The 18,479-nt window shown below is 35.7% G+C and overlaps 1 protein-coding gene across 4 annotated transcripts; it reads right to left on the reverse strand.

Annotated features, from left to right (window-relative positions):
- Positions 1–16: 16 nt before the first annotated feature.
- On the reverse strand, positions 17–18,169 carry LOC106156078 (uncharacterized). Of its 4 annotated transcripts, none has more exons than XM_087016324.1 (32): positions 17,719–18,169; positions 14,602–14,708; positions 13,579–13,719; positions 13,045–13,185; positions 12,559–12,714; positions 12,188–12,352; positions 11,831–11,974; positions 11,332–11,463; positions 10,906–11,046; positions 10,455–10,583; positions 10,040–10,162; positions 9,623–9,769; positions 9,346–9,477; positions 9,092–9,223; positions 8,722–8,853; positions 7,127–7,252; positions 6,772–6,909; positions 6,319–6,444; positions 6,037–6,177; positions 5,492–5,632; positions 5,109–5,237; positions 4,714–4,839; positions 4,256–4,378; positions 3,732–3,851; positions 3,324–3,451; positions 2,829–3,069; positions 2,498–2,641; positions 2,179–2,245; positions 1,861–1,904; positions 1,251–1,573; positions 902–1,003; positions 17–477 (listed from the first exon to the last, which is right to left on the reverse strand). In XM_087016324.1, exons 2-32 carry the CDS (start codon positions 14,675–14,677, stop codon positions 391–393), a joined length of 4,197 nt encoding a protein of 1,398 aa, XP_086872450.1. In that variant the 5' UTR covers positions 14,678–14,708; positions 17,719–18,169; the 3' UTR covers positions 17–390. The 4 variants fall into 4 exon arrangements, with proteins under 4 accessions (XP_086872450.1, XP_086872452.1, XP_086872448.1 ...); XM_087016326.1 differs by lacking the exon at positions 17,719–18,169 and adding an exon at positions 16,978–17,235; XM_087016322.1 differs by having other exon boundaries at positions 18–477; positions 13,579–13,722.
- Positions 18,170–18,479: the final 310 nt, after the last annotated feature.

Raw genomic sequence — 18,479 nt, forward strand, 5'->3', positions numbered from 1 at the left:
TACAAATTTTATACAAATCATAAAATGAATTTTAAAATTGCTAAAACAACACTGTATGCATTGACACTTTATTAATACATGGGAAATGTCAATTTAACTCCTTATCACACAATGAAAAACAAATTACAAAAATAGAGATATATATCAAAATCTCAGTCCAGCTGTGAAGATAAATTGAATTTTTCGTATGTTAAATTACAGGATGTTCGCATTTATAAATAGTCCATCTGAGGTACATGGTACATTGACCCAGTGATAAATTAGCAGGCATTTAGAATTTAAAAACAGTTTAAATTTGGCTGAGGTGCTCGTTAATAGTTCAGAAGCAAATATACCACTTTTTCTATCCCTATCGTTGCGCATCTCGTCTATAACTCGTACATGCAGGGTTCAGAACTGGGTCGCTGAGTGGAAAAACATCTGTTGGGGATCCCTGCCACTGTCACGATATCTTGTCTCCTGATGTGGTTCATCCATCTGAAATTATTACACATCAGTCATACTAAAAATGAGATTATATATATTGAATTAAACTTGACACGAGCAGTGCCCTGTACCTTTGGAGATTAATCAAGGAATAATTATAAAATGAATAGCTATGTATACTGGGTCAGTTGATTTTGTTTGTCCAAGGTTTGTTCATATTTAGTTGTAAAAGGGGGTGTTGGTGTGCTGTTATGGAAAACTTTCAATATTTTGATTTGAAAAGTTGACTTTTTTTGCAGGAAAAAACTCCTTTCCACATTCTTCATTAACTTTATAAATGTCCTGATAAATAAAACAAAAGAAAAATAATCATGAAGATAAAATGATACTAAAAAATAATGAAAAAGCGATAATTAAATATATACGGAAACAATAGGATAAAGAATATAATCAAACGAAGAAAAATTATATGCACCTCGTAATAATTACTCCTGCGCTGGGATGTTGGTCTTTCATCCTTTTCCTCTACAGCGTCATACTTCGATATTGGCTTGATCTTTTTGGCAAAGGCCCAGTCCTAGATTAGACTTTCAGATATCAGTTTTTACATAGATAACTCTTCTATATATATATTAGGCCTACATGTTTTCAATTGAAAATTTCATAGTGAACAAAAGGATTTTTCTCCAATTTAATCTTTTGATAAAGGAGACATTCTAATTTAAACACAGCAAATGCTGTTCAATTTCAAGTAAAGTGTCATGATAATAAATAAATAAATAAATATATAAAAAGAAACAGCCAGACATGGCTTTCCATCTTACTATATCTGGTGCCGCATCCACCGCTCTCTGGATTACAGCCATCCGTGCTTCTGGATCTTCACGTTCGTCTGCTATATCCTGATAGGTCTGTTCTCCGTAGTTGCTAGGATACGTTTTCCTCTCCATTTCCTGGCTGCTTGACGGGGACTCGTCGGGGGTCTGTAGGTTTGTCTCTGATTTAGAGTGAAGCAAGGTCTCCTTATACTTATGAAGACTACGTCTAGTTTTGTGAGTGAGACCGGCGAACACCGCAACGACTAGAACAAGAACAGCCCCCACCGAACCGCCGACCGAAACCGAAGCGAGACGCCATCCTTTCAGAGCTAAAATATCGAAGAAACATATTGAAAATTACTTAAAATCTAATATGAATGAAAATAAGACTACATTTGGTGAAAATCTGCTTATCAAATGTTGAAAATATAATCTTTACAGTATAAAGAGTCGACCAAGGTTAGATATGAGTTACACGTGACTTTTTTTTACTTATATATGTGAAATTTTAATAACTGCAATTTTAAAAAATGTGAAATGTATTGCCGATTCCGTAAACGCGTGTACATTTTTTTCTTAACATGCAAGTAACGATAATACCTGCGTGTACCCTTACCTTGTGGCCCATTGCAGTATGGGCCAGTGAAATCATCTATACACCTGTGGAGGAAATCCAAAGGAATCAGATAAGAAAGAAACAGCAACAACAGAAAAAACAATAATCATATCAATAATGAACACTGGCTGAAAAATTATCGCGCACCGGCATTAATTTTTTTGTTAATAATTTTAAGTTTTAACTTTTACTCAATGGGAGTGCGTACATATTTTGGCTTAGTTATCTGCCCTTCCCCCCAAATCTAAGGACAAAGTGGTGTCTTGTTTTTGTATCAGATATACCAATTAATCCTTGATGTGTCAGTTTGAGTCTCACCTGCACGACGATAGGTTTCCTTTGACTCTCTGACATACTCCTCCGTTCATACAGTCTGGGCATATTTCTAAACAGAATATTGAATAAAATTTGACTTAATAACAACAACGGTTTATTTATTTTTCAGATAAAAAACTACGTTCTCGCGTGCTTCAAGAAACTTACAAATCAATATTTGACATAGGCCTAATTGTATTTCAAACCATTCAAATATTCCAAGGTGGAATACTTCAAATTGAAAGCAATTATCACAGATGTAAATTATAAATATGAAATAGCGATAAAATGTGGCCTTACTTTGAACAAAATGACCACATACCTGTGCAGATACGCCCCTTGTTTTCAACACTGTCATCTTCAAACCCCTCTCTACAGTCACAGGTGTACGTTCCATAAGCCGCTTGATGCTTGCAGTCAGCGTAAGGAGAGCAACTGTGATTACCATTAGCACAGACGTCGAACGCTGAATTAAATTAATGAATGACTTTCTGCACACGAAAACATGCTTTATTTCATAAATTCAATAATCAAACAAACAATTTAAAATTAAATCTCAAAATATTTTAGGACTAAAATGCAGAGGACGCTTAACTGTTCAGCATTCATTGCACATAACATTGCAGGTTTTTGGTGATTTTCAATGAACCCACCTTCAAAACGTTTCTCAGAAATAACTAAGGCATCTTCACTGACTTTCAGTATTTGACTTAGAGACTCCTTCGCAATTGTTTGGTTGAACGCTGTTGTCACTGCGTCTGCCGTTACAATATCACCCGCGTTTGTTTTAAAGTATACTTTATAGTCGCCCTTTATGCTGCCCTTGGACAATTTGACAACTTCACACCTGTCATAGGTATCACGTAGATCGCCACTTTGGTACGCCCTGCTTACCTGGAGTGACACAAATACATGTAGTTATAGCATTTCTTTTTTTACTCATTTAAAAGAAGAAATAATTTTTGAACTGAAATTCATAGTACTATAAGCTCAAATACTGGGTATGCATCAGTTTGATTTACTTCAAAGTAAAAATACAAAATCTTTCAATAATGTTACATCAATGTTCTTACTAATAAAGCAAAAAAAAAAAAGTAGAATCTAAGATGCCCATATAAACCCATATCCCTACAATAAATTGTACTTACTGCTTCGCATATATCATTTGCCATATCTTTGAAGGCCTGGGAGGACGTGTCTTCAAGTGCAGGATTCCATTCCACTGGACCGTCCGGGGTCGTTTCGATGCTGAGGGAGTTTTGAAATATACTTACCCCTGAAAATCATTGTGTGAAAAATCAGAAAAGGGTTATCATCTATACTGAAGTCTTACGCCTAAGAGAAAAAGTGTGCATTTTGTACTGATAAACACATACTGTTATTTACAATACAAATACAGATATTCAATGTATGTATGTATGCAAGTGCTCTGAGAAATATTTAAGAGCATGACGCGCCTATTTTCTGTGATCTTCGGGTATTGAATTTTATAGTAAATGTTTGCGCTTCACATCTATTTCTTAAGTAAAAACGCGTAAGAAACCCAATAGAGATACCATCTTCGCAGTGTTTCCCGGCAAAGTCTTCCGTACACGAGCACATGTAGTTATAGTTAGAGGTCCTCACACATGTTCCATCATTTTTACATGGCTGACGTATACATGGATCTGGTACATCTGGATTAAAAGACATGAAAAAGGCAAAGCTTAATGTACAAGAAGAGGGTAATTTAGCAAAACTCTCCTGTACACGTTTCTTTTTCTGGCATCTTTTATTACACAGCATTTAAGCAGTAATCGAAACAGTAAATATTTTGAATTATTTTTTACTGAATTTATATTTAAATCAGTTGCGACGATGTCCCAATTTCATATTGAACAAGCGGTTGACTTTACACTGAAAACTTCATATTTTCTCAGTTAGCCATAACAAGAAAAAAATTAATGCACAAGCTACCAAGAACCCTTTCATCAAATTCTTTTGAGACAAAATGTGCTTGTAGATAAATAAAAACTAACAAACCCTTTAACATAATCTGGGCATCATTTTAAATGACTTAAAGAAGGAAAGTATGCTTTACCTATATCACAGGTTTCTCCCCGGAACCCTAGTTTACATTGACAACGGCGGTCTCGCTCGTCCACCGCCACGCAAGTGGCTCCATTAGCGCACGTGGGTGGTACCTCACACGGGTTTTCATTCACTAGAATATACATGTTAAAACAAAGTCGGCATAAACAGAGATGTACCAGCAGTAGGAATTGCAGTGAGGAGTATGGACCACAATATTCTTTAGAACAATCTTTAAAGAAAGTCTGTCTAATGCAGTTTGGAGACCATGATAATATTTTTTAGAAATGGATTTCCTTGAATTGCTTAATCTCTCACGCAATTAAAACCAATCGATTTGAAAGAAAAAAATTAAGAAATTTTGGTTAATAAATTCATATGATAAAGAATAATATGCCGAGATGAAAGATAATGCTCTATGACTCTCTTATAATATTTTGCAAACAATATTTTAAGAACAATGCTTACCACAAACCCCAGATTCAATAGGTATCAAGCCAACTTTGCAGGAACATTTATCACCTTTACAAGTCGCATTGGTAGTCTTACACTCAATGACCTTCGAGCATGGTGAGTGAAGAGGTTTCTTCAAGTCTGAATATTATAACAGAATTACTATGATTAATAAGGAAGAGTAGATGATTGCATGTTAAAGCCAGTCTCAGTGGGGCAGACCTTCATATAAAAAAAAAAAATTTCCTGGAAACGTCACCAGAGGGTCAATTCAACGAACACACACACACACACAGAGAGAGAGAGAGAGAGAGAGAGAGAGAGAGAGAGAGAGTTGGGGGTGGGGTGGAGAGAGAGTAAAAAGAATTTGATCTATAGTTAGGAAGGAACTTATAAGAGCGCTAATTTACCGCAATTTCTTGTAGCGTCGTTATAGAAATACTGTTCTTCACAAACGCATCTTGAGCCTACACAGATTGCATTCGGATCAAGACATTGGCTCGCGTTCTGACAGGAACCGTTGATTTGTTGTTTTGGTTCTGCAAGGATACAACAACTTAGAGAATTTTTTACCGTTAAGGCCTCTTCATTCAGTTTGATTTAGGTAAGACGTAATTTTGCTATTACTTAACGAATAATGATAAAAATAAAGATAATTTATAGATTTAGCATACCCAAGCAGACTCAAAGCCCTATAAAATATACTAGTTTTTTTTTTTTTTTTTTTTTTTTTTTTTTTTTTTTTTTTTTTTGAAAATGTTTCATTCTAAAATATTTTTAGGTGGTTGCTTACCACACGTGTTGCTGTCAAATTGGTAATGTCCACCGTCACACTGGCACTTCTCTGTCTCTTCATCACACACAGTGGAGTTGAGTTTACACTGTTCATTTCCTTCGGTGATTTCGCATTGTCCTCCAAGCGCAATCTTTGCCTCTGTGAAAATAATATGAATTACGTATCCTCCAAATATAAAATTAACACTTTATGGTACTGTAGCAGTTAAGGTAGGCTCCTTTTTCTTCAGCAGATTCAGTGTAAATGTACTTGTAAAATATTTTTATAGTCATTGTATTATTACGAACGAATAGGTCCAAGTTCAACATGAAAAAAAAAAAAAAAAAACTCCCACCAGCGGTACACAAAATGTTATTCCTATAATAGTTTAACGAAGGCCTCTTAATTTGTGTCAACTTTTGCATTTACTACAACTGCATGCGCGATCACATATATTACAACTAATGAGTGCTCCATAACCCCCAACCAGGCTGGCCCCTTGAACGAATAAAACAGACGCCTAATACGACTTATTTAACATTGGAATAAGCGTTTCTACTCACTACATCCATTGGCATCAGGGAAGTATTTCTCTGTATCACACTGACATGTGTTGTTGTGGCACACCGATCCATTTGGACGACACTGCTGCTCAGGTAGTGAGAACGTCGCGTTGCAAAACATTCCCAACTCTTTCTTCTCTTCTGAAGATGTTACAAAAGATGAAACTTACCCCATATTTATGGCTGTTGTAAAATTCTCCAGAATATCATTTAGAAAAATAGAAAATACACAAACATATAAATTAAATACAACCATAAAATATATACGCAGAAACGACTTACCACAATGCCTGTTAGTGATATTGAAAAAATAATTGTCATTACATTGACAAGTGCCTTGGCAGAAAGAATTCTGGTCTTTACATTGGTTATCATCGGTACAGTTTTCCCGAATCAGTTTTTTCTCAACTGAAATATAATTTATATAAGTACATTACCGAACGAGCAAGTGTATTATTCAGAGAATTCAAAGCTGTGAAACTGCACTTAAGGAACTGCAGACGCTTATTCACTGCCACTAATTAAAATGGTTAAACATTCTCTGATTGTAACGCATGTCGAATGTATAGTACATGTATTATATCATTCATCACCCTTTCATTTAAATAGGAATTGCACTTTGTGGTACGTGGAAAACGCTGCATAAAGTTATCAGCATTTTATATAAACGAAAAGGCATTTACTCAGAAAATGCATACACTAATTGTGAAAAAGAAAAAAAAAATGCATGCTCACCGCATATCTTTTGTTGCTGGAAATATCCGTTCACGCATTCGCACCGTTTAGTATTGTTATTGCACTTTGCATTGGTCGTGTTACATGTGACAATCTTTGTGCAGGCCTCGCCCAGTGCTGCTTGCTTTCCAGACGACACTTATGGCAAAATTAACTCACGTGAATTATTATGAAATACAAACTTTTATGAAATACAGTATTTGCTTTTATTAAAACAGATATTGACATGGAATGACCTTTGCTAATGATTACCTCGATTATCTTTGTATGTCACAAGTACCACAAATGAGACAATAATTTTGAAAATAAAAGTATACATATATATAGAATAGTAGATTTACGCGTTTTCTCTTACCGCAGATGCCCTCGTCTTCGACGAAGGAACGGTCGCAGGCACATATGTTAGACGTATTACATACGCTGTGTTGTATTCTACATTCCACTGTGTTATTACAGGTGACACCCAAGGGCTTCTTAGATACTGAAATAAAATTTTCAAATCGGTATTGAAGAATACAGTCTGTAAGTGAACGTCATCTCAGGCTCTGTTTTGGCCGCGAGAGGTTCCGTTCTGCTTCCGTACATGAGAAAGCGCCCATTGTGGGGTGATCAAAAGTGCACTTGGTTGGATCTGTTTTGGTTCCGAAATTATATTTTCTGCGGAATGTTAATGGGCATAGTGGAAGTATTGCCTCTACACTCAGGATGATGTATTTAGCTAAATTACATTTGGTAAATAATCCAACCGAATGAACTTTGTTTTGCTGTGCAATTTTAATGTCTGACATGACAAGGAATAGATATATAGGTAAGTTTTGCATAGTCAAACGCTAATTTATGGCGACGGTCTAACACTTAGAAATTTGATTGTAGCCTCGGATTCAATGCTAGCCTACGTGTTTTTAGACAGGCTTCCTTAGCCTCGGATTCAGTGCTACATCTGCCGTGGTCGGACAACTTGCCCAGCCACGGTTTCTTTTAGGTTGGCGCCTCAGCGTTTAATCAAGCGAGCGCTGCTACTCCATCTCACTCTGCTTTTATGCATAGTTTTCTCCAGTGAATACGATTGTCATTACCATTTTACGCCGTTTTTCGTTCTTTGCAACCCCACAAATTGAAATGCGTGCCCCATTTGTTTGGAAAGAATATTTTAAATGTAGATATTTTAGGCGTACACATTACGTCAATATCATTAATCAACACTATTCAGTGTTTATCACTAATCCGTTTCATTTCTTTTCAATAATGGGACCTTCAATAAATGCGGCCGCCATCGGCCAAATTTCAAACATCATACTTGAGTTTGTTCTATTCCTTTAACTGGCATGTCTTATAACTCTTATCGGCTAAGATCGAGAAGACACAAAAAACAATTAAGAAAAATGTTTTATTTCCCGTTGCACAATTCTACAATTCACGGTGCGTAATATACACTTTTATTACATATGCAACAATCCTGCCTATATGATTTTAAAGTATTTTCATTTACTACTATAATTTTCCCACTTTGATTCTGATTAGTTTCATAAAAAAAAAAACACATCTGAAGACACGAGGATAAACCCAAACTTGCATTGTATTGTTCATTGGTTTATTTCTCTGATTTGCCCAATGATCCCCAATTATTATAATTATAATAATCTTCATTTTTACTTTTTATTTTTTCATTTCATTTATTTTTATATTATATATTTATCTTTATGTGCATTTTCACTAGCGTTTTTGCAATAGTGGAACATGTAGCTACAAATCCACTCAAGACAAAATCAATAACACCTGTAGGCGTTATAAGTTTAAAAAAAAATCACGCTATATTTTAAATTCAAATGTATATTCAAATTATCAAGAAACACGATGCATACAATCCAATGTCCTTATAGTTCTAATAGACAAGAATACAATGAAACCTAATAAACTTAAATATTCTCAAATGATCGACTTGTAACTTACCACAAACTTCACTATCTTTTGCGTAAAATGAAGGGTTGCATATGCATCTTCCTCCGCTACACATCGCATTGGGGTCCTTGCACACACCCTGTCTGTTCGATGGGCAAGTTTTGTTGAGATTTACAAGCGGCCCTTCAGGAGATAACCAAATATCGATAAACATATCAATTTAAGTAATCTTAGTACTTAGACGTTTATATAGCAAGTGCAATTAAGCAAGAATTCTCAAGGCATTGGAACAATCTTATCTTAATTCCTTACGTATATTCTATCAAAACCATTGAGAAAAATTAAATTTTAATCCTCACGCACATTTTGTAAACTGTGTATGTGTTGACAAAATAGGACTGTATTCATATAGCCTACTTACTGCACCATAAATAAGGCTCGCTGACTAAGTAGGTGCCGTTCTTGCAATTGCACGTGTTGTTAAAGCATACAGCATTTATATCCAAACACTCTTCTGTCGATTGACACAATTGGTTGAAGTCAACCTTAGGAACTGCAAAATCAATCATTCGAAATTTTACACAATTAAAAAAAAGAGAAAAGTCACAAATGTACCACGTAGAAGTGTAAATTACTAAGATATACACATCGTCTTATTGAGAAACATTTTCTTACCGCAAATATCTTCCCTCCGTGCAAATCCAGTGTTACAAGTACAGTTACCACCGTTACAGGCAGCATTGGTGTCGTTGCATACGTCGAACCCGTGTTCAGAGGTACAATTCTGTCCAACGAGAGATTTGGGCACTAAGTTAAAGAGATCAACATTGCATCAATGAAACATGTTTGGCATAGTCTATAATAAAGTTGAAAACAGAAAATTTCGATGCAATTATTTTGACTAAATTATTGATATTATACATTGAAAACTGGGAAAAGCATATGATCTTACAGCAAGTCCATGGTTTCGTTATATTTGGTTTGTGTTTATAGAAGCCAAGCAGACAACTACAGCTGCCCGCAATGCAGGATGCGTTCGTTGTTCTACATTCTTGTTCTCCGTCTCCATCGCAATGTTTTCCCAGGTCTTTCTTCATTTCTAAAAGATACAAAACCATTAGTGATGTAAAATACAACAATGTTTGTAGTTCAAAGGCGGGTAATGACAAAACGGAGAAAGCCATTAAAACTACGCCCCTTTTCTTACTAGCTGTTAAAAGAAATAAAACAAACTTCCAAAAAGTCCAACTGAATATAGAAATGAAGTTGAGAGTCTAACAGTTTAGATTTGCATTCTGACCGCCAATCTGGAGTTGGTGATACTAGTAATTAGGCGAGAGAGAGAGAGAGAGAGAGAGAGAATACTCACTACAAGAGTCAGTTTCTTTATGGCGGTAAGCCGTGTCATTACATTCACACCTTCCTCCCAAACACCGAGTATTTGGTACACTACTACATGAACTGTCCACAGAGCAAGGCGACCCAATCACGACTTAAATTAAGAAACAATGATTTTAGCATATTAAAAATAGGCTTTTATAAATTATATAAAACTGGGAACTCTTCTTTTAAAATATTGTACAGGTGATCCATACGTACAGGGAATGTTGATCAAATGAGGCCTAACTCAATGTTACAAGAGCATGTTAATTTTGCATGTTGTCACAAGGGAAATTAAAAATAAAATAAAAAATGCTAATCTAAACTTCTATATCTTTTAACATGAATAAAGAAGCAATATCAGGTACTAAAGCTATGTAGAACAGTACCATACATGAACCTACCTTTCTCGCACATCTCCAAGCTGCTGTTGTAGAATCCTGACTGACACTGACAGATATTGGCTTTACACGTGCTATTCCTGATAGTATTACTGCACTTGGCACTGTCATTGCAGTGTGTTCCTAAAGTCACTGTTGGTGAGTAAAAGAAATGAATTTACGAAATAATGTTCGTTCAAGCGGGAAATATATTTCAGTTTTTTGAACGTACAACTGCGATCTTTCAAACTTATAACTTGATAGTCTGAGGGGAATTTGTAATTTATAAAGATGCAATACCTGGGAATCGTATATTTTTTGGTATTTTCACCGAAGAGTTTATATTCACCTTTTACACATTCCTTTAACGTCTCATTAAAAACCCTATCTCGCAAACGCACGTTAGATACTACTGGTCATAGGACATCTTCAGCAAAGTTTACTTTCTTAAGTAAAGCTAGCAAAGGTTGTTTACCTTTTAAACATTCATACAACGTCTCGTTGAAATATCCTTTCTTACAGACGCACGTGTCTGTTTCAAAATCACAGTGGCTATGATTTACAGCTGTTGGACAGAAGCCCACATTGCCAACCACACACGGTGTACCAAGCAGCACTATTAATAAAATTAAAATAAAGTTTTCAATCAAAGTCCAGAATAAACTAAAAGAAAGTAGTGACATTGTTCTAAAACACAACATATATTCAAGCCGTTTCTACGTGGAACCGATACCTTATTCACAATATCTTTAAAATATAAAACACTTTCAAGTTTAGAATATCTAACAGTCTACAGTTTACTTTTAATACGTTTATATCTCTGTAGTAAAAACCGTAAGTAAGTTGCAAAAATTTTTGACAGAGAATGACACAAATAAATCTTTTTAGTCAGAAGAAATACCTTCCTTGCACGCATGCTCCCCTTCCTCAGCGTAGTATCCACGTAGACAAGAGCATTTCTTGTTCTCACAAATGGTGTTGTTCACTCTGCTACAGTCGGTATCATTTTGGCACTCGAGACCAACGACTTGGGCTTAGGTTAAGGGAAGGAAATTTAATACCACATGTGTTTGTGCAATAAGACCATTGTAGGTGATACAATAGGCCTATACGAAGAAAGTAATTGCTTCTCATTCACTGTGTTAAATTATGATCTACCAACGATTTCGGCTAAACTAATGAAAATTGCTATTTAAATACATTAAGGTTTGAGCAATTAGACCACTGTAGGTGATGTAAGATGTAATTTGAAAAAGGTAACTGCCCCGCAATTGCCATGTTAAATAGTTTGTCTACAACAATGACAATCACATTAACAAAAGTAAAATACCATGAAAATTGTAATCAAAACGTCGGAATGTAAAATATAATGCATTTTGGAGTTTCCGAGATATTCTTACCCCTGCTGCAGTTCTTCCCAGCTTCTTTCCCGTAGAAACCTGACTTGCACTGACATCTACCGTTCAGACACCGACTGTCACTAATCGCAGACTGACACAGGAATGTATCAATGGTGTTGTTGCAGAACGTGCCAATCACCGTTTCTAAATGACAATTTGAATTTTATTTAGTGACATATTTTCCAAAAGTTTCAGAATTGGCAAATGAGATTCTGTCGTACAGCTATACTCTCATAATTAATTTTGAAACAGCTGTTTGTTTTATTCACAGCCAGAAAGCACTTGCATAAATTAACAATCTTCTAAGAGTCACAAACGATGTTCATGGTTACAGACGATCAGAGCCGTGTCACTTACCATTTTTGCAGGTTAAAGAACCTGGCGCCCCATAGGATCCATGTGGACACACACATGTGCCCAATTCCCATATACTGGCTCTTTGACATATTAGTTTCACTGAATCTGTGTTATACTGGTTGCATAGATCATTGCCCATGCAACCTTTTAGCCCTACTCCTGCCTCTAGAATACAATGCAATGCAATGAATGATAAAAACTAACATGTCCTCTCATAACACTGCATCACAGCAACCTCAATTAACCCAGAAAAAATGAGTCAATATGTAATACTCAAAAATCTTATATAAAATGAAAATCAAAACATTCGGGTTAGATTACTGATCAATCATGGAACCATCAGTATACATAATGTGGTGATCATAACTTACTTATAATACATTCTCTGTCTCCATTAGTCCCATGATAAGGATATCTACATCTACAGACACCTCGAGACCCGGTTTTCGTACAGTAACTGTATTCTGTTCGTAACTTTTCCCGGCAGAAATCAACAGATGTGCAAGTCATTCCAACTTTTGAACGAGCTAAAATAGAATTATTAAAATGACGACTTAATGTATTAAAATAATCTACAATGTGGTTGTCATTTTCCATTTTGAGTTTTCAGTGTTTATGTGGGTATGGATAATCAGCGGTAATATATTTTCATTTTACTTAATTCGAGAGGAGGACCATTCATTAGGGAATTTTACTCATAATATTGGACGATTCTGAAATCTTGAATTTTACCAAAGAAAAAAGAAAATAAGAAAATAGATAAAAATGCAAAGTAAAAGGGATAATATCAAGTCAAAGTCTTCAATTTACAAATCTTGATTCCACTGTCAGAAAAAATCTCCATAAGAAGCACTTACTATTCTTACAGAGAGAGTCCCTTCCCTCTGTAGCATAAAATCCTTCACTTGCACAGCGGCACCGGAATCCAATACACGCCCATTGAGAGGTGCCGTTCACACAGTCAGTGTCATTTTGACAAAATGTGCCCACCACTTGTTCTGAAATATAAACAGAAACCGCTAATATTTCATCTGGGGAAATAGTCCAGCCGGAGTAATATTTCTTTGAAGAATTCAAAATTTGGGTACTACATTATTCAGACCTTTATTTGTATTTTAGTTTGGTATATAACAGGACCAAAGTACTGTTGTAAGTTCAAATTGTTTTAACATCTTAAAAGATGAAAAGAAGGTAAGTTATTTCAGTGATAACACTCAACACTACTGCGCAAGCTCATATGGCGACATGTACATGTAAATAAGTGCCCTTTTGCTTATCTTAAAAGTAAGTATCGTTCTTTATTTTCTAACGAATTACTATATTTTTAGTTGTAATAATTTGCAAAGGCTACCCTAGCTTTTATATGCTTAAGTACCATAATGGTTATTTACCCTTTTCACAAACTCTAGCATCGTAAGGTGCATAGTAGCCTCTTTCACATCTGCAAAGTCCTTCTAAACAAACGCCGTTGGTGATGTTGCAGTCAAGCTCCGTGCTACAACCCAGCCGTTCCACACCTTTTATAACATCTTCTCCTTGAATAAAAGGGATTTCGTATGTAATAAACCAACATAAATATACTGAGCCAAAATATACAAGAACAAAGAAAAAATATATATATTAAAGAAATTTATTTGTGCACACAATGGACAATAGAAGTGTCTCCCCTACTGAACCAATACTTTGGGGGAGATAAATGACTGTGGAATGATATGCTCCTGGTATCATTTTATTAACATCAAATTTCACACACACACACACACACACACACACACACACACACACAATAATGTAGACCAGGCATTATAACTACTCAAGATCTGCCTACTTTGATTATTGATAACTTGTTTAAAATTTGTTACTCTGATTCAGGGGTGACTTTTCTATTGTCCATTATGTGTATGTAAATGTCTACAATGTATGGCCAGTAATAACAGTAAACATTCCTTAACAACTAAACGTTTTTTTGTGATCTTTACTCTCAATTTGAAATCAATAGTTCCGGTCGTTCCACGTCTTTTATTACGTTTTTCCTTGAATAAAATGGGTTCCGTATGTAATAAATCAACATAAAATACAATATGCTGTAAGCATAATAACTGTTGTGAAAGGATAAAATGTGTGATTGATATCAATATTTTGTTGATTTTTTCAGCGCTAAACTGACTGAATGGAGAAATACAAAGTATAATACCAATAAATGCCGTAGTATAGGAGTATAGGATGCCGTAGTATAGGACAGTAGAGAAGCAAAATGTGAACCATTTAATCAAGCATTTAATCAGAACTAGTCATAGCAACAAAGTGATAAACTCAAAAGCTTCATTTAAAAAAGACATGAATTCCACTCGTTCATAGATTTTAGAAAACGACCGCAAATCCTACAGAAGTAATTTATACATAGGACAACCTACCGTCGCTCTTCACCATGATTATCAAAAAAGTCACACTGATTATCAAAAAAGCTGATATAAACTTGATTGTATTCATGGCAACAAGCGTCTATTGAGTCTTGAGGGCTCTGCAATATAATGAAAGTTAAGAAACTGATATGTAGCTTTGTCACACAATACCATCTGAAATACTGGTTTAATCTACACATATACAACTCGAAAAGGGTTGCCCCTGTCTACATAGACGTATTTCAGAAGAAATGCTTTTATAGAACCTGTAGTACATAAGGTGCGTGTGTGAAGTTATCAAATTGGATTGCAAAAAAACAAAAACAAAACATTTATTATTATACCTGGAGGACCTGAATGTTTGAATACATAGAAACCAACCAAACCATAAAAATTTCTTAGGACAATCTGTCATTTTTTGAAGTTGACGTTTGATAAGGATATCGACTTTTTGATAAAATGACGTTTTTATTAGTACTGCTTAGAGCTATAATACTGCACGCCAAACGCCGGTCTTAAGGTAAACCTGTTTGGATCAAAAATGTTTCATCAGATCTCTAAATCATTTAATCGGTGATTTAATGGCTGAGGCGAGGATCTTTGTAGACTGGTATTCATTGGAAGCAACCCCAACCCCCGCACGCCTTCTGACCTTGGACCTGTTCTCGTTCTGACGTAACATGAGTTGATAACGAGGAGTGTTCCAAGAATTGGCTGGAGCTGCTTTTAATGTGTGCTAATGTCTATGGAAAAGAGTAGGCATCTCTTTACAATGCTTAATATAAGAAAACATATATAGAAAATATCATGTAATGAAGTAGTGGTGAACTGAAAAGAAAAAACAAAAAAAAAACAATAAACCAATAGCCTCTTGTGCGTGCGAATATATCTAAAGATACCAATGAAAATATACTGTATATAAATCAATGTTAGACAGCGTCTACAAACAAGTGGGATTTGATAAGAGGACATATATCAAACATAATGAAATTCCAAGTGCTTGGGAGCAGGGGTACACGCGTTTTTTCCGTTACCTGCCTGGGTGAGAAACGTCTCTACACTAATCATGGCCACGCCAAATCACATTAGCCCACTATTACTGTTTCATTAAGACCCTGATAAGAAGCTCCCCCCTCGCGTATTTGGAACGCATTTTGTTCTTTTGTCATTATAAAAAGGCCAGGTGAATTATTAGTTACTTGAAATACCGCTATCACATCTCGGTCTTAACAGAATGATTTAAGTCAAAGGGCGAATTATCAATGGATTATTTGCACTGCTGCGCAGGCATGTCTTATCTACAAAATTCTGCGTTTTTATAAAAGATGTAATAACCGCAAAATTGCAATGTTATCAATCTTTACGTGAAATGATAATCTGATACTTTTTGACGAAGTTGTTAATAATAAAAGGACCTTCCCCGATATAGATGCCAACGGGGCCTTACATCATCCAAGTCTAACGTTATCGCTTATATTGGGATTAAGCGAGGCAATAGACAGTTACACAACAAGGTATACACGATATAGTCCCTTATCTTGGTGACAGACACATGGGGAAGTGACACGTGGTGAAGATATTACGAATAAAAACAGGAACGAAATGAAACCAAGGGAACGAGACAAGAGCAAATACACCTGTATTTCTTCCCGATCGATCATGAGACCGCTCTGTTGAGTGATAGCAGTAATATTATATTGACATTCATACAAACATGCCTGTTAACTTGATCTTATTTTCGTTTTTAGTTTTTTTTTTTCGAAATACTTTTCGTGTAAAAAAACAGTTCGTTACTAATTGTGAAGAGTAACAGTGTCTGTGGGATAAAAATAATTTTTATGTGGCAATTTATGAATAAAAAGAAAGATCGGGGGAGGGGGGAGAAGGCCAGAGTAAATGCTATAGATACATTAATAAAAATCTAATAAATAATTTTTCATAAATTGTTCTCTACTTGAACCTGAAGCATTTCATCGCTCACATCTTAAATACCGCATCTGAAATGCTTTTTAGTGACCATTTTTTGTACAGAAAATATAAAAAACGCACATGAATGGTTAAGAATTAATTGTAGTTACAAGATGAAAATATTTTCTTACTTTTAAACAACATACATGTTAAAAATGCTTCATCAATAAACCTACCACAACAATGACAAGATGTTTATGCTGGCAAATATAACCGGTGTATGCTTGGCTTGCAAATAGCCACAGTTAGAGTATCCACGATGGACATCACAGTGACCATACATTATAACCAGTAGGTATTTGCCAATGATAATTATGGCAGAACTATCAATTTTATCTTCAATTTTCAAACGGCAAGGATGGGTGATAAACAGTGAATATGGAAATTCAATAAGATTCGATCTACATCTGTGTCACTTACCTTAATCCTAAACCGTAAAAAAATTGATAAAATAATGCAGTCAGTGGCTAGTAGACCTCTTGAGTTGGATGGCAAGACAGAGGCTTTCCCGATAAGACAGAAAAGGCGGCTTTGACAGCGCACGGTTTAAATAGTGCTTACTTATCACAGCGGGAGTCGACGAATGGGGTTTAAATGTTGAATGGCATCCCGATATCTCGGTTACAGCGTGTGATCGAAATCGGGATAAACAATCAGGCTACTTTAAGCACCTTCTGGAATTTAGGATAGCAGAACTATGGCAAAACAAAGCAATTGATTGTCACAATTTGACTTGCATATTTATTATGATTACTATATTTTGATAAATTAGAAATGCTTGTTGTAAAATAATGAATTAAAGATAAAAAGAACAATAGAAATGGGCCCGGGGGATTCCTGCCCTTCCGAGGGCCTCTTTTGCCAGAGTGGTCCGTTTTACGTCCTCTGAAAGGGCCCTTGTCTGCCAGGCCTCTAAATCTTGTATGATGGGCCTTTCACTCTCTCTCTCTCTCTGAGAGGGCCCTAGAATATCAGGCTCCACAAATCTGATATGAGAGGTCTTTCACTTTCTTTTAGTGGACCTCAGCGTTCTGAAATATTTGGGGCCTGCTTGCTCCATGCGAATTATGATTACGGTATTTTGATAAAATAGAAATACCTGTTGTAAAATAATGAATTAAAGATAAAAAGAACAATTGAGATGGGCCCGGGGAATCTTACCCTTAAGAGGGCCTCTTTTGTCGGAGTGCTCCGTTTTACGTCCTCTAAAAGTGCCCTAGTCTGCCAGACCTCCAAATCTTGTATGAGGGACCCTTCAAGTCCTTTGAGAAGGCTCTTGTCTGCCACGCTCCCAAAACATGGTATTTTACTACCCTCTATCAGGGCCGCAGTTATTATTGTGGACATTTTTTTTTGCTGAATCGACATCAGACCAAAATGACTGTCTGTTTATCTAGAGACGTATCTGTGAATATCTGTCGCCCTGGTAGAGGGTAGTAATTTACTTGTAGGCACAAAGTGGTCAGTATTGCGGTGGGTGTGCTGACCATTCACATCTACTGCACCTTATTTACATAACTGAACACTTTTTACGGTCACATCCTTCAGCGTGTGCACTGTGCTGTGGGTCAGTCTTGGTCAGTCTTCAGTAAGTCTCACAGTGATAGTGGCAGAATTTATTGGGAAGAAGCATATAATGGTGGGTGAAATATTTAGGTATATAATTTAATTATTTATATAATGTATTTGTTGGCCATGTTCTAATGATGTAAATGCTAGTTTGGCCATGTAATGACTTTCATTGGTCAAGGATAGTAAGACGAGAATTCTTTAAGTGAACTTGTGGTAATGCATTTCTCTTCAGTTTGGAAGGGAATATATTTCATAACTGAATAATACATGTATCTGTAGATAGCAGAAAAGATGTTTAAAGAAGGAGTTAATTTGTATGCATAACAATTAGTTGTAATTTGTGTTTTTTT

The sequence above is a fragment of the Lingula anatina genome, chromosome 6 (genome assembly GCF_051362555.1).
Source record: "Lingula anatina isolate TDL-2025a chromosome 6, LinAna3.0, whole genome shotgun sequence".
Classification (NCBI taxonomy): Eukaryota; Metazoa; Brachiopoda; class Lingulata; order Lingulida; family Lingulidae; genus Lingula; species Lingula anatina.

Excerpts from the sequence above, each read along its gene's own strand:
- LOC106156078 (XM_087016322.1), bottom strand. The coding sequence starts at position 14,677 with ATGAATACAATCAAGTTTATATCAGCTTTTTTGATAATCAGTGTGACT. Across the intron at positions 10,163-10,454 it reads CTTGGAGATGTGCGAGAAAG|TCGTGATTGGGTCGCCTTGC; the intron begins GTAGGTTCATGT and ends TCTTAATTTAAG. Across the intron at positions 6,910-7,126 it reads CGAAGACGAGGGCATCTGCG|TGTCGTCTGGAAAGCAAGCA; the intron begins GTAAGAGAAAAC and ends TTTTGCCATAAG.